This window comes from Mycteria americana, chromosome 1 (assembly GCF_035582795.1).
Source record: "Mycteria americana isolate JAX WOST 10 ecotype Jacksonville Zoo and Gardens chromosome 1, USCA_MyAme_1.0, whole genome shotgun sequence".
Taxonomy (NCBI): domain Eukaryota; kingdom Metazoa; phylum Chordata; class Aves; order Ciconiiformes; family Ciconiidae; genus Mycteria; species Mycteria americana.
The window spans coordinates 95,644,687-95,658,443 of record NC_134365.1 but is presented as its reverse complement, the minus strand read 5'-3'; the positions used below and the strand labels follow the sequence as shown (position 1 = coordinate 95,658,443).

The 13,757-nt window shown below is 39.0% G+C and overlaps 1 protein-coding gene across 4 annotated transcripts in view; it reads right to left on the bottom strand.

The window, feature by feature from the left end:
- Positions 1–13,757, bottom strand: part of NME7 (NME/NM23 family member 7) — a 94,015-nt gene that overhangs the window by 58,020 nt on the left and 22,238 nt on the right. For 3 of the 4 annotated variants that reach the window (XM_075513466.1, XM_075513474.1, XM_075513483.1), the window contains 4 exons: positions 13,105–13,271; positions 7,751–7,861; positions 5,246–5,296; positions 2,588–2,795 (listed from right to left, as the gene is read on the bottom strand). In XM_075513466.1, coding sequence (XP_075369581.1) covers positions 2,588–2,795; positions 5,246–5,296; positions 7,751–7,861; positions 13,105–13,271 — 537 coding nt within the window. The remainder of the gene's footprint in view (positions 1–2,587; positions 2,796–5,245; positions 5,297–7,750; positions 7,862–13,104; positions 13,272–13,757) is intronic. The other variant, XM_075513494.1, reaches the window with a different exon arrangement.

Below are 13,757 nucleotides of genomic sequence, written 5' to 3'. Positions count from 1 at the left end.
CATACTGGGGTGAGCTTGACAGCCAGGTTTCTTTCCTCAGTGATATTTTTTCACTGTTCACTGCCAGTTTCACACTTTTTTCAGACCATTTATTCACATATGTTACACAATCTGCTGATTAACATTAGTCAAATCCTCAAAACACAGATTCCATTTCAGACCTATTGGTCAAATTCAGTAAGAGAATTGATAAATTTCTATTTAAGGGAAAATACTGCTACCTAATCTATCTGATTTTTTCCTGCGTAACAGTGGCAGTGCTAAAGGCCATTTCCTGGAATTGTCTCATTTAATTTACTAGCTCAATTCAGAAGGAATAGACTCAGCTATCTCCCAGTCTTTAGTCCATGGCACTCTGATGATTCCTCTAATCCTTACTTGAACAATTATACAATTCAAACTAATGGACCTTTTAATAGAAGGGAAAATGTTTTTTGTTTTTCTCCTGGCAAATAATCTGCATTTTAAGTGGGCATATCTGAGACAAAGGGTTCATTTCCTACATCCTTCTACTGATAAAATGCTGCATGCTTCAAAGACCTTGTCCCACTCTGTTAACTAACGTTTAAAAGAAGCAGCCAGGAAAAGGCAGCAAATATTTACAATATTTAACGCTTTGTTTTATACATTAAAAGTCATAAAAGGAAAGTAACTAAATAATGCTGAAGGACTAGGATAATGAAATGCCAAACTATAACCAAGTGGAGCCTTAAAAAGAAAATTCTTTTCCTTTCCCTTTATTCCTGATCTAAAGAAATTCCAAAATTTGGCATGCAGAGAGACACCAGCTTAGAATATACCTGAGGCATACTTTCACTTGTCATTTAGCCCCCAAAGAACAATGCAGTCTTCCACTCTTACTGTTCAGTTTACAATACATTCATTAAATGTGGTTGAGACTTCAGTTTTCGTTCAGAAGAGTTTGTTTAGGTCCCTTTATCTTGTATTTCTTTCTTTTCAGCAAAACTTCTGCAAGGTGCAGCCAACTAGTTTCCATGGCAACTGCTATACAGCCATATAATACTGGGCCTACTAAATTAGAATAGGCACAGGGGTATTAAAGTCACAATTTTGGTTGATTTATTGAAGATTGGTATCAGTAACACCACAAAGATGCACACACCTGCAAAAGTTCAGCAAAATAATCCCACAGTCATAAAAATGCTGCAGATGAATGGGGCCTTCAAACAGCATTTCAAAAATAATGAAATGCAAAAAGAACAACAAACTTAAACCAAAGCACATACTTATGCTTCTAATCAAAATTTTATGCTAATAGATACTCTTTCCTACACTCTCAGTTCAAAAGCTGGCACAGTTGTCATGGCAGTACACAGAAACAAACAGAAACTTTCACCCTTATATATGAAGACATCTAGCTATTTAACCAGAACTACAAAGACTTTTCTGACTATACTTCTCCTTCATCAGAAAAGATCAATTTCATCCAAACTCTTTCAACTCTGTACCATCTTCATCAAGTCTGCCAGCAGAAAAAGTACTTCAGGCTCAGCATATGATTGCTTGTCAAAACCAGAGGCACATGGAGAGGATCCAGCAGCCCAGGCACTGTGCAGATAAGCAAGATGACTGCTTGACCAGCAGAAAAGTGCCCATGCTTTGCAGTTAGCTTGCTATGCCATGCAGCCTAACACCCAGCCAGAAGAAGAGGCTGACCAACTCTGCCCTCACCACCAGGATATAATCTCTACGTATATTTTCTAGTATACAGTACTTGGCAGTTTATTAGGTATTCTGGGGCAGGTATCTCTCCAGCTGTGCTATTGCAGCTGTTCAAATTTAAAGAGAGGAAAGACTAGGATCAAGGAAGCAACAACTGGTATCTTTTCCCTGCTGGTCTAGAGCTAAGATACCACAGTGCAATACCAATCAATCATGAGGTAAACTTTATTTTTGCCATCATTTATCAGCATATCTAGCCCACAACAATGCTCACAAATAGTCACCTCAATTCTGTAGAAATGCTGGTAATATCTATCACTCAGTCCCAGGGCTTGTTCTTAGCACTAAGGAACGATACACACTGCAAACAAAGCAAAAGAGTAGCAAACTCCTCAAAGTCAAGCCCACTGTATTACCTCTCAAAACACAAAGCACTACAAAGTGGCCTGTTTTCATAATTATTCATTCTGAACAATAACAGCAGATGAAAGTAGGCTGCAGGCAGAGGACTAGTGAGGACTGTGGAGGAGAGCAGATAAGCGAAACACAGGAGGGCACAAAAGGATTTAATGGTTTAATCCCTTTTTTTTTTAATGACCAACATTGGTAGGCTATAGGTAGATTACGCAGACTATGCAATTCACTCAATGTTTGTGATGTACAGAAGACATTAAAAATGACCAGGCATGCTCTCCTGATCAAAGGGCCCAAGGTTCCCCTTTGTGACAGAGATAAACAAGATTTCTGTTTTCAGACAGTTTATTTTTCCATGCTAAAAAGAATCCATGAAGAATATCTAAACTAGTTCTGAACTCAAGTAGGGGAAAAAATGAGGAATTCGTGACCCAGCTGTTACCAGATAAAGTAAAAATAAATCTCAGTCAACAAACAGTCGAAAACTTACTTGAGCAGCTGAAGCAACCGAATCTGGGCCATGAGCTGCATTTCTTAGGCCATCATGTCCAAAGTTCGCTCTAATGCTGTCTGGTGCATCAGTCTGAGCCACTGCAGAGTTTGCTGGCCCCAGTAATGTTTTCCATTTACAAACTGCATCATCTCCTAAGATTTCCATAGCAACAATGGGACCACTTGTTATAAATTGGAGAAGCTCACTGCAAAATGGAAACAGCACATGGTGATCCATGCTACAAATTAAAACCAACAAAAACATATGATCCAGTGGAGATGCTCAGAACTAAACTCAGCAAGGTCTTGAGCAACCTGATCTAACTTTGAAGTTGGCTCTGCTTTGAGGAGGAGGTTGGACTAGGTCATGTGCAGACACTCCCTTCTTATTATGGTTGTAGAAGAAGAACCAGATAATACAAACTCACTCAAGCTACTCTGTAGTATGTTAGATCTCAAAAGAATTTTTAAAAGATCAGTACTGGCAACAGTGAAAGAGACCCTGCTAACCATCTGTCTGACAAGAACAATTCCTACGCATGTCTCTCCTGCACAGCAGGATTTCAGGATTCTCACACATGACCTATGTGTGTCCCTTACTGACACAACTTCAGCACTGCTGTCAGGATGGATTGCTCCACTGCCCTGTGGATCTCTCCCGTGGATTTTGCCCTGCCAAAATCCAAAGTAGGAGAGAAGGGAGAAGCAAGATTTGTAAAGTTTGCAGGGGAGAGGGGACTTAACCATAAAGTGAGTTATCACATCCTGGCATAAGCAGAAGTCAACTGATTTTAATGGGATGAATCTGAGTAAGGAGAAGAGATCGTCAGGAGCAGCCTGCCTCCTGTCCTGACCACCTCACTTACATGGAAAACATCCACCCAAAATTGGAAACCCAAACGTTCTATTTAAAAACTAAACGAAACAGCATAACTCTAATTCTATATCTTTACAAAACATGCATACTAACAAGCCTACCTTTTCACTGTGTAGGCTGGACAGAACCAACAAAGGTGAAAGTTGACTCAATGCTTTTTGTACTACTTTCTTAAAAAAAGAGCTTTACACACTTAAAATTGTGGATGTGTATGCTTCTCCAACCATCTTCTTCCTAATGATCATTTATGCAATGATCAGTGGGAAAGAAGAGAAATCATACTAGCTCTTTGCTAAAGGAACAATATTAAAACTATGCAAAGCTACATAACCATAAAGGGAAAACAGGGAAAAGCTATTGGCACTCAGGTTCTGTTGGTCAGACTGCTTGTTTAGGATACAGTTAAATGGCTTACACATACATACACCCAAGAAAACAGCAATTTCTACAACACTGTTTACTGTCCAGACTAATCCTGAATGTTAAATAAACTTCAAAAATTAAATTCTTTAATATGAAAAACATCATTTTCCAAACAAGTAGAATTGCTATTTTTCCCTACTATTCACTAGACTTACATTGACTAGTGAACTTGCAAACTAAATCCGAATTTAAAGACAAGTAATACAATGCTAAATATAAATGAGTCAGAGATTTTACATTTCACTGCCTTGAAGATTCTTGTTCTATTTGATTTGTAATGCTTTATAACTATTTGTTTCTAATTTAGAGAAAAATCTTATACAGAAGATGTAGCCAATAGGACTGTAGGATGGGAGACAGGCACATCACAGTGGACAAAGGATATGGTTCCTCAGATGATTACCATTAGTGTAGACAGACATCTGTGAAATAACACTACAGGCAAAGTTCTTGCTTATTTATCAACTTATTCAAGCAGGCTTACTCAGCAAAGAAAAGGCAATTCTAAATCTTCTTCTGATCTCCAACATGGTCAGACATAGCCTGGGGCCATGTCTCTGTGAAGGGCTTGAGTTTGGACCCACAATAAATCAGCTGCTGTTGCAGGAGAGCAGCTAGCAGATCCTAATACTCAAGCACTTCATGTCAGTACCGAAACCAGGCCTTTTGACCAAGTCAGCGCAAACCCAGGTTCCAACATGGCTGAAAAACACAAGGCGGACCTGTACCCTCTTCCTAAAAGAGGCAGACTTCCAAATCCAGAGGGAGGAAAAGAAAGTTGTTTGTTGGCATTTTCAGGCAAAGTAGAAACGACACAATCTCTGGGTCATAAGCATCAATCTGGTCAGTTATGGAAAGACTAAGGTTTTTCATGTTAGGTGGAGCAGTCTAGCATCATGGAAGTTTGACGTTTTGCCCAAGGGTAGCAGTACAGTAAACAACTGCCCATGCACTATCCTTTCAGTTACTTATGATTTGGGGTACTTGCTATCAATTCTCACAGCTAAGTGTTCCCCGCTAATTCTCATTACCTGCAAACTCCACCCTGATCCTGAAGATGCTCCTTCCCTTGGCTTTGAATTTTCACCTTGCTAGGAGCATTTTCACTTCTGAGAGATCAAAGACATTCCCCTGATATCATCAGGCTGTAAAGAGTGTGAGTTAAAACCCTGAATAGCTGAAATAAGGATCTATCCCTGGAGGAAGATGAACAGGGTGCATTCTTTGCAAAGGGCTCCACTCAACTAAGACAAGTTCTGATTTTCCCATGGTCCTGCAGTACCAAACAGGGTAAATGAATCCTGTGGATTCAATAAATGAGTTTGATACATGTCAAGCTGAAATTGATATACCTACTTATAAAAAGGTTTTGATTGATGGTCTACGTAGAAATCAGCTGCTTCTTTTCTGGAAGAGTAAAAAGACATAGATATAGATGTATAGATATAGACACACACACACACATATATATATATATAAAAACACTAAACACCACTCCCCCACCCCCCGAAAACCACAAACTATCTTCTGACTTTTTCTGGTCTCTGTGATTTTGCTCTCTTTACTGAAAGAAATTACCTGCATGTTTTTCAAATAACAGATTCCAAATATGAACAAAGGCGTGGTTCTGTCATCTGCAACGGAACTTTTTACATCTCTCTCCCATTTGCAGTCCAGACTTAAGCCCAATATTGCCAGAGGAAAGAAATAACCTCAAGAAGAACCTAAGAATTTAATTTTCCTAACCTTGACAAATATTTGAACAGTCACAGCTTTCTCCAGCTTTTTTATCAAAATGACCACCTGCTCATTGGAACTGAATAATTCCTGGTTTGCTGCTTTCAGTTCAGTGTAAGTATGAGCCATTCAAAATTAAAAAAATGTTCATCGACCATACAGCTAATGTGCTTTCCTTCCATTTCATAACTAAGGCAGTAACATGATTTAAAAATTATGCTAGTCACAGGAACTCTTGCAATCTCAAGCTTCAAACCTACACTCTGCAAATAGCCTAAAGTTTTTGCTTACAATTCACTATTTCACCCGAAAATCCTCTTCTGAAACTAATTCATCAAATAATTTTGGAAAGCAAATATGAAAAAGGTATGAAAACAGATTAAGTATTATCATTTCTGAAGGCAAAGAAATATTTGAGGGATATATTTCTGAAACAAATTGAGTTCTACTACTCAGTTAAGAATTCCTATTGCAATAAATATAAAACTGCAGTTGTGCTGTATAACTTAATTCCTTCTTCATTTCATCTCTCTCATTAGTTCTCTGCTTTTAAAGAATGGAAAACAGTATTCATCTGGGAATAATAGACTGAATGGACATATGATTAAATGAAGATACTAGAAAGCTGACCTATCAAAGCAGGTGCCTGCCTTCACTTTCACATCTTGGCTACAATTTTTACAGAAGGCATGAGTCTACTTAACAGTGATTGCCAGACAAGTTTCAGTAATAATCCCTTTAAAGAAAGCAGTAGATGATGATGCTGGTTTGAACAAGCATGCTTGCAGAGATCTAAGGGTAGGAGACTTTGGCAAAGCCACAGTTCTATCATTTTATAATAGCACAGTCCCAAGAAACAAAGTATATAGTATGCAGAGAAACCACAAATACTCAAAAAATTATTTTAAATATTTCCAGTATCACAGCCCAATCTTGTGCTTATTAATAATTATTTTCAATTATACAAGACAAGCAGAAATTTTTATATAGCAACAGGCAATAAAAGTTCAAGTCTCAAAGTTTCTTCCCTTCAGTGTGAGTCAACTCTAAAGCACGTGACTTGGCTCAACAGCTCTTCAAGTTCTCAGACAGACACTGAACCACCCAACACAACACTCCAGAATCAAATCTCTCAGACTGCAGGACAGCAAGCCAAATAAAGCTGGCTTGAAAGACATTATGAATTGTAAATCAGCATTAGAAACCTGAAACTCACAAACTGGAGTTGTTTGAGAGAGGATCTGGGACCAGTATCATCAAACATTGTAGCAGGTGAATGCAGAAAGAGGAGGAAGTCATATAGTTGTTTTATCAGTATTTCAGAAAGCCAAAAAGGTTTTGAGGTAAGGGAAAATTGTTCCTGACCTCACACAGAAACCATAAGAACACATTAAAATGGTATTATGTAAGACATATAGCTTTTCTATTCAAAGACACATTGTATATAAGCAGGTTTGGCAAAGCAGCAATGGAGAAACAGTGCAGTAACTTTGAGGAAGTCTTCTAGGGTAAATTAATTATGTTTTCTTTCCTCCGCAGCATGCCTTTTTTTAAACCTTGTGGCTCAATGTGATAAGTGGAGAACAGTGAAGGTTGGGGGGGATTAGGAAGATGCACGAGTAAAATCTGTCCAACCTGCAACAACATCAGAACATCACTTGCTTTGCCTGGGACTTCCAGTCATTAAAAAGCAAACAAGTTTGGGTTCTGAGAGCACAAATTAAGACAACAGATTTACTGAGAGTGAACAAACCACCTACTTTAAAGACAACGCTGTTATAATCAGCAATATTGTTTGTATCAGGAAGCCATGAGGGGAGGACATACAGACATGTCAGTAGTAGACACTGCTGAATTGCTAAAGCTACATTAGTCACCTTGGATTCATAGAGAGACGTTACATATTTAATCACCCATACTCATTTGCACAGAACTTTTTAATACTTAGCTTAATTCTCTACATGCTTTCAGAAACCTACATGATTATGAAACTGATGAGTCTTCCCTCTATTACTCACTGGAATGGATTTGATGTGTGGAACAACACAGGATAGCTTCAGAGAATGTTCTTAACTGCAAAAATAATATTTAGATACAATAGAGCTAACCTTAAAAATTCCTTACCTTGAAAGCACCATCATTTTGGCCTTCGTTATTGTAAGTCCTGCATTAATAATTATATCAATTAATTCTCCAATCTTGGGCATTGCATCAGGTTTAACCAAAGCCAGTGTTCTGGGTGGGAGAAAAAGAAAAAAAAAAGTAGAGAGATACAGCCAACACTACTTTCCTCAGAGCATTTGGTGTGCATGGTGAGTTTATATTCAGACAAAAAAACATCACATCAAAGAGAGAAATTCTGCCACAGTCAAACATCCTAGTCCCAGCGTCTCATCAATTTCCACGCTGTTCTTGAATGCCTGCGCAAGGCATTATTCTGATAAGAAAGAGCTTTGCGCATTACAATTTCCTTGGCTTTCTAACCCAAGTCAGCCCACAGTGTTCCACCAGCAGTCATTATTTACTGGCTTCTCCCTTCACTCTCAGAGCAAACACTTTGACCACTTCTTCCTTAGCTAGTGTATATCTCTATAGCTCCTCACTCACGGCTCTGGGTTAGAACACAACTGATTTGTTAATGTCTCTCTGTGCTTGCTCAGCTCCATTTTTTCCTAACGTTAACCATTATATACATAAAAATGAAGCTGTTAAAATACCCTATTTAAAAATACTATTTAAAGATGTGCCTCTTCCATAAAACTCCAAGTGAAATGATTGTTTTATTCTTACTTTTAAAATATTTGGAGACCTCAGTGAGAAGAAGGTTCTGTTGTGCTTGGTACAGTACAAACACCTCATGGTATACAAATTGCATGCCAAATAGCTGACACTGTTAATAGACACAATAAAAGGTTGGCAGAGGAGGTATTACGTCTCTTACCCGGACTGACAGCTATATTCTAAGTGAGACCAATCCAAAAATCTCTACACTCTCCCCCACATCTTTGTTTCCAAGTACATCCTGTCTTCGCAATAATTATCTTTTTATACTGTATATCCTCTAGGCCAGGACTGTTTTATTAGTGCGCTTTGCATAGCATCAAGTACACCATCAGCACTAAACATATTATTAATCAAAAATAACAAGCACAAAAAGAAGGTCTGTAAAATGGCATTTTCTATTTGCATTCATCTTGTGGTGAGTCAGCTTCAAATGTGCTCAGCTTACAAATCAACAGATTTATTCAACCCTGTATCTCAGAAACTCCACGTCTCTGACAATCCTAAAGAGCTCTTTCCATCTTCTACACTGTTTCCAATAATGAAGGCTACCCAAGATAGAATTTTTTATTGCAGTACCTCCCTAAATGAAAGGCAAATAATTGCAAATTTCTCATTTTATATACCAGCATAGCATGGAAAGCAGCCTTTAAGTCAGCAGCAATATATTCTAGCCGGGGCAAATATGCTGAGGTTACAGGAGATGGATGAACTTCCACTACATTTCCTTTGAACCTTAAGTGACCCCAGATTGACAGATGCTTTGGGAACAAGAGGGCCTATCTGTTTCACTGAAAATCTAAAGGAAGGGAGGTGTTAGTACCAGGAAATGTAAAGAGGAAGATTTGAATGTATGTGACATTGATTTCATCTGAATTTCATCTGAAATTAAGGGAGAGACATAGATGACCTTCAGAGCTCAGAAACAAACAGAGATTTCCTCAAGCATCACGAAGCTCATATACATGGGCCAGCTTAGGCCCAGACCCATTGGGAAATATGACACAAAAAGACTGATGGACTAAGGGTGTAGCCAGAAACTGCAGGAGAGTAGTTAACCAAGCCTATGCTTCAGTCCTTTGCAGTGCAAACTAAAGTTGGCTTAGCCCTATCTTCAGATCAGGAAAGGCTGACCTCTGGCCAACATTCAGCAGAGCTTGCCAGCATACTCATGCAGCCTACGGCCCATAGCCTGTTCCCCTCTTCCCCAAGGATTTCACAGCTCCACCTCATTTTGTGATATTATTTATCATATGACAGGGTGTGCCACGTGCATTGAGGCACATGAGGGGGAGCAGCTGCGTGCTTGACCGATGACATGTACCCACCCGGTCACACAATGCATGACCTGCATCCTGGCATAAGAGGTTCTCAACTCTGTCGTTTACCATGAACAGTAAGGATTAAACCACTGGAACGAGATCGCCAGTGCTGTTTGCATTTCCTTGAGGAATACTTTTTTGAGTCTATGCTATTACACAGGCTATTTGAGACAGACTGCTAATGCTAAAAATAAATCAACCCTTACTTTTCTAATTTCAAGCTTTCTAGTAAAACTGTAATTCCTACCAATATGTAATGAAATATTGCATTATGAAGCAATTTGCCTAGAAGACATTAATACAAACTGCAATGAGCAAACTCTTTTAACATCTTTTCTCCAACACTGACATACAAACTTTAACATTTCAGTGTGAGCTTCTCAGAGGTATGCAGGATAAGAAAAGTATAATTCAGGATGCTAAAGACTCTTTCTGAGATTGGATTTTGATTCATGTGCCCCATTTTTAGTTTTAATTAGGAATATGCTTCTTGTGGTTTGACATGATGCAGTCTGCAAAGTACAGTTTGAAACAGTTTTATGTCTAGGAACAAAGGAGAAAGAATGAAAATTAAGCTCATTTGCTTACATTTTCAGAGGGACTGTACGACAGTACTGCAATGAGTACTGAAACAACAGAAGATGGGAACTGATCAAAGGAACGGTGCACAAAGCATGCTGTGGCTATGCTTTTGAGGTCTACTTATTCCTAATAATAGGACTGTTGCATGTGCAGTAGCTGATGTCTTGTAGGGGAAGAAACACTGATTATGTCAATGACTAGAAGCGCAAGAACAACATATCCCAATCCAAAAAGAATTCAAGTATTTCTGGTTGAGTCACAAGCTTTCTAACACCATTTTCAAAACCAGTGATATTAACTGACTCTAAGTATAGTCTACTTAGATAGGACACACTAGCCAGACAAACGTTTACCTCAGGTTACAACCACCCAGGATCACAAGTGAAAGACCACAGAAACAGAAATCTCTATCACATGCCACTGATTCCTTATGTGGTACACTCTAAGCAAGCACATGCTTACTTACCCATTTTAGTCACTGTTTGTGACAGTTTCCTTATGATACACTGGAAGGGGAGCAGGGAAGAAGAACACTCAAATATGGCTGTATTTAAAAATTGACCCAAGACTTAAGAAACGTAGGTGTAGAAACTGAAACTCCATAGAACTGTCTTAATAATTTTACCCAAATTCTAGAAGGGGCCTGTGCAAAAGAGTGCAAAAAAGCCTCTTTTTACACATCTATTTTGTACCTCATGTACCTAGAGTCACATTCACTTGCTTTACTGACAAAAACAAAGGTCCCTAATTCAAAACATTCAAGATATTTTAATATACATTCCTCAGTCTCCCTGAAAGGCCTTTGCTGAGCCTGTCTGCATACATACTCAGTGACCAAAGAATGTATTTCCAAAGTCGAACTAAGCTGCTAATAGTCCTGTACAGCACAAAGGCAAGAAAAAGGCGGGGAAACATTCTGCCTCATACAATATCCTTAAAATTCTTAATAGAATTCCAACTACAGATTATTTTAGGAATTATCACATATTGCAGAAATCTTACTATATCTATTTAACTAACAACTGCCACAAAAACTGCTAGAAACTGGCCAAAAAGACAAATACCTCATATGCAACTGTTTTGCCCAAGGACTCTTTTAATATGACCCTGCTTACCCAGTGAAAGCTTACCCAGAAGAAACTGGATTTTGAGGATCCCTTGTCTAAGACACCTTTCACTATATTCCTTTGGGCTATTCTGAATATGTAACACCACTTGCATATCTATGTTATCTTTCAGCCGACATTCCTAAAATGTTTTCCAAACAGCTGACATGTCATAAATTCCCTTCCCTCCTTTTGTAGAGCAGTACAAAAACTCACCCCCTCCCAGGACCACTTCATTGACACAACTATAGGGTTGCTGTGCAGATGGCAACTTCCCTTACAAGAAGAAAATGTCATTTTAACACAAGCTGCCTTTTCTTGGTATAACTGCATCAGCACCAGGGCTTATGCTTGTTTAGCAGAGCAGGAAACACACAACTACAAAAAGTTACATTGATATAAAAACCATAAACAAGACAGATGTAATCTACCCAAGGCTCCACTGAGGAACAGAGAGAGCAGCCACATATACAGAAGCCATCCTCTGGTGTTCTCCACCTCCTTTGCTACTCTTTCACCACACCCAACCCCAGCTTGGAGAAAAATTACCAGAACTTCTTCTGGAAAGATATTATGGCAGTCATTTCCATGGCAATGTTTTCGTGAGGTTAAGACAAAGATGTGTGTTAAAACTTGCAACTCTTCCCATATGTCTGGTTACGTACAACTCTCCAAAAAGAGTTCAAAATAAGCCCAGTTAGTGGGAGGGAGCAAGAAAGTAGGTGAATAGGGCTCACTGGAACATCATACCTAAGAAAATATTCTGTGTTCTCTTCAAAAAAAGCTGGAGCAAATTATCAAAATTTATTATTTTGCAAATTCAGAGATTATCTGCACTGCAGTCAAACCAGATTTCAATTCCTTGTAAACTGATCTTATTGTCATTTTATTAAGTCTCTCCTGATATTTTTGTTCTTGGATGGGCTCTTAAAGTCTTTTTCAAAGTGTTTCAATCAAAAAGAGATGATGAGTCTTATCTTCATCCATTATAAACCAAATTCGTCTTAACAAACAAGCCTATAGGTTTTATTGACATTCTCACTCTATACTTCCTGTCCTCATGCACACAGAGTTTAGGAGATGCTGAAAAAATTCTCAGCAAAAATCCTCCATAGTGGGAAAAACAACGGAGAATGGGAATGGGCCTCTTTCACTCCTGTTCCTACTGTTTTCAGTTACTACTACTAACACAGAGTAGATCTGATTGGTAAGGCACTGGGCTTCTGCACAGATCCCAGAGAGACAAGTGCTAGTTTCGCAAGATCCAGGCCTTTCGAGCCCAGCACACATCAGGGTTACCATATCAATGCTGTCCCAAGAGAATCCACAAATCACAAGAATCCTACTGCTGCCTGCCCCGGAGGAGTAACAAAGCTGAATAGGACCCCCTATTTTCCTCCTCCCGCTCTTCTCTCCCAAGAGACCTAGAGAAGGCAGAAGTTGATGCCATGGAGGAGTTGGCCTTACAGACTTATCAGGTGACAGTGGCAGTCATGGGTTTGCCCACAAGCAGGGGCCACTTTGCTTCTCTCCAACTATCAGTATGCCAGATCACTTCAAACTGCACGCAAACTCGTAGCTATCTCCTCCTGTCCCCATAGTACAGAAAACTTCTCACTTCCAGCAAAGACCAACTACTTTGAAACCCCAACCACAAAGGAAGATTTCAAAAAACATGCTTTTTTACCTCTCTTTGCGGCTCCCCAGCTTGCGGGCTGTATATTGATCCCCATAGTCCACTAAGGATAGATGACGGGAAAAAACAGTAATTTTGTTGCCCACAAATAAATCCTCAAGGTGTAAGCTCTCATACTTGGTGCGCTTCAGAAAGGTGCGACGGTTCTTCACATCATACTGCAGAGGAAAGAAGATTAAAATCTATCATAGCAAGAGATTTAAGCTGCGGGCAAACTCAACGTAATTTTTACTCTACCTTCAGAAATTTCCATAGTATCATGGGATTGAATCTGATCATTAAATTGATTTAATTCCTAAGCCTTTGAACTTACAGGTGTATCAGGAAAGCTTAGAAGACTAAACCACAATTACAAATTTATTACATTTAAATTGTCTCAGGCTGACAGCTATCTTTGAATTTTTTATTTTATCATTTGCTTGTGCTAATTCAAGCTGTGATAAATGGTTCAGATGACTAGTGGATACTTCTGCCCAGTCTCACTAAGAGTTCCCCCTAGCAGATCTATGCTGTTTCACAGACCAATGGCCTGCACCGGGAATGATCAAGATACACACTGTGGCAGGTCTTCTCTTCAGGGTATCATTCCAGTGATACTATGCTTTATCTGACTGCATAAGACCCAGATTTAGGGATGGATGGAT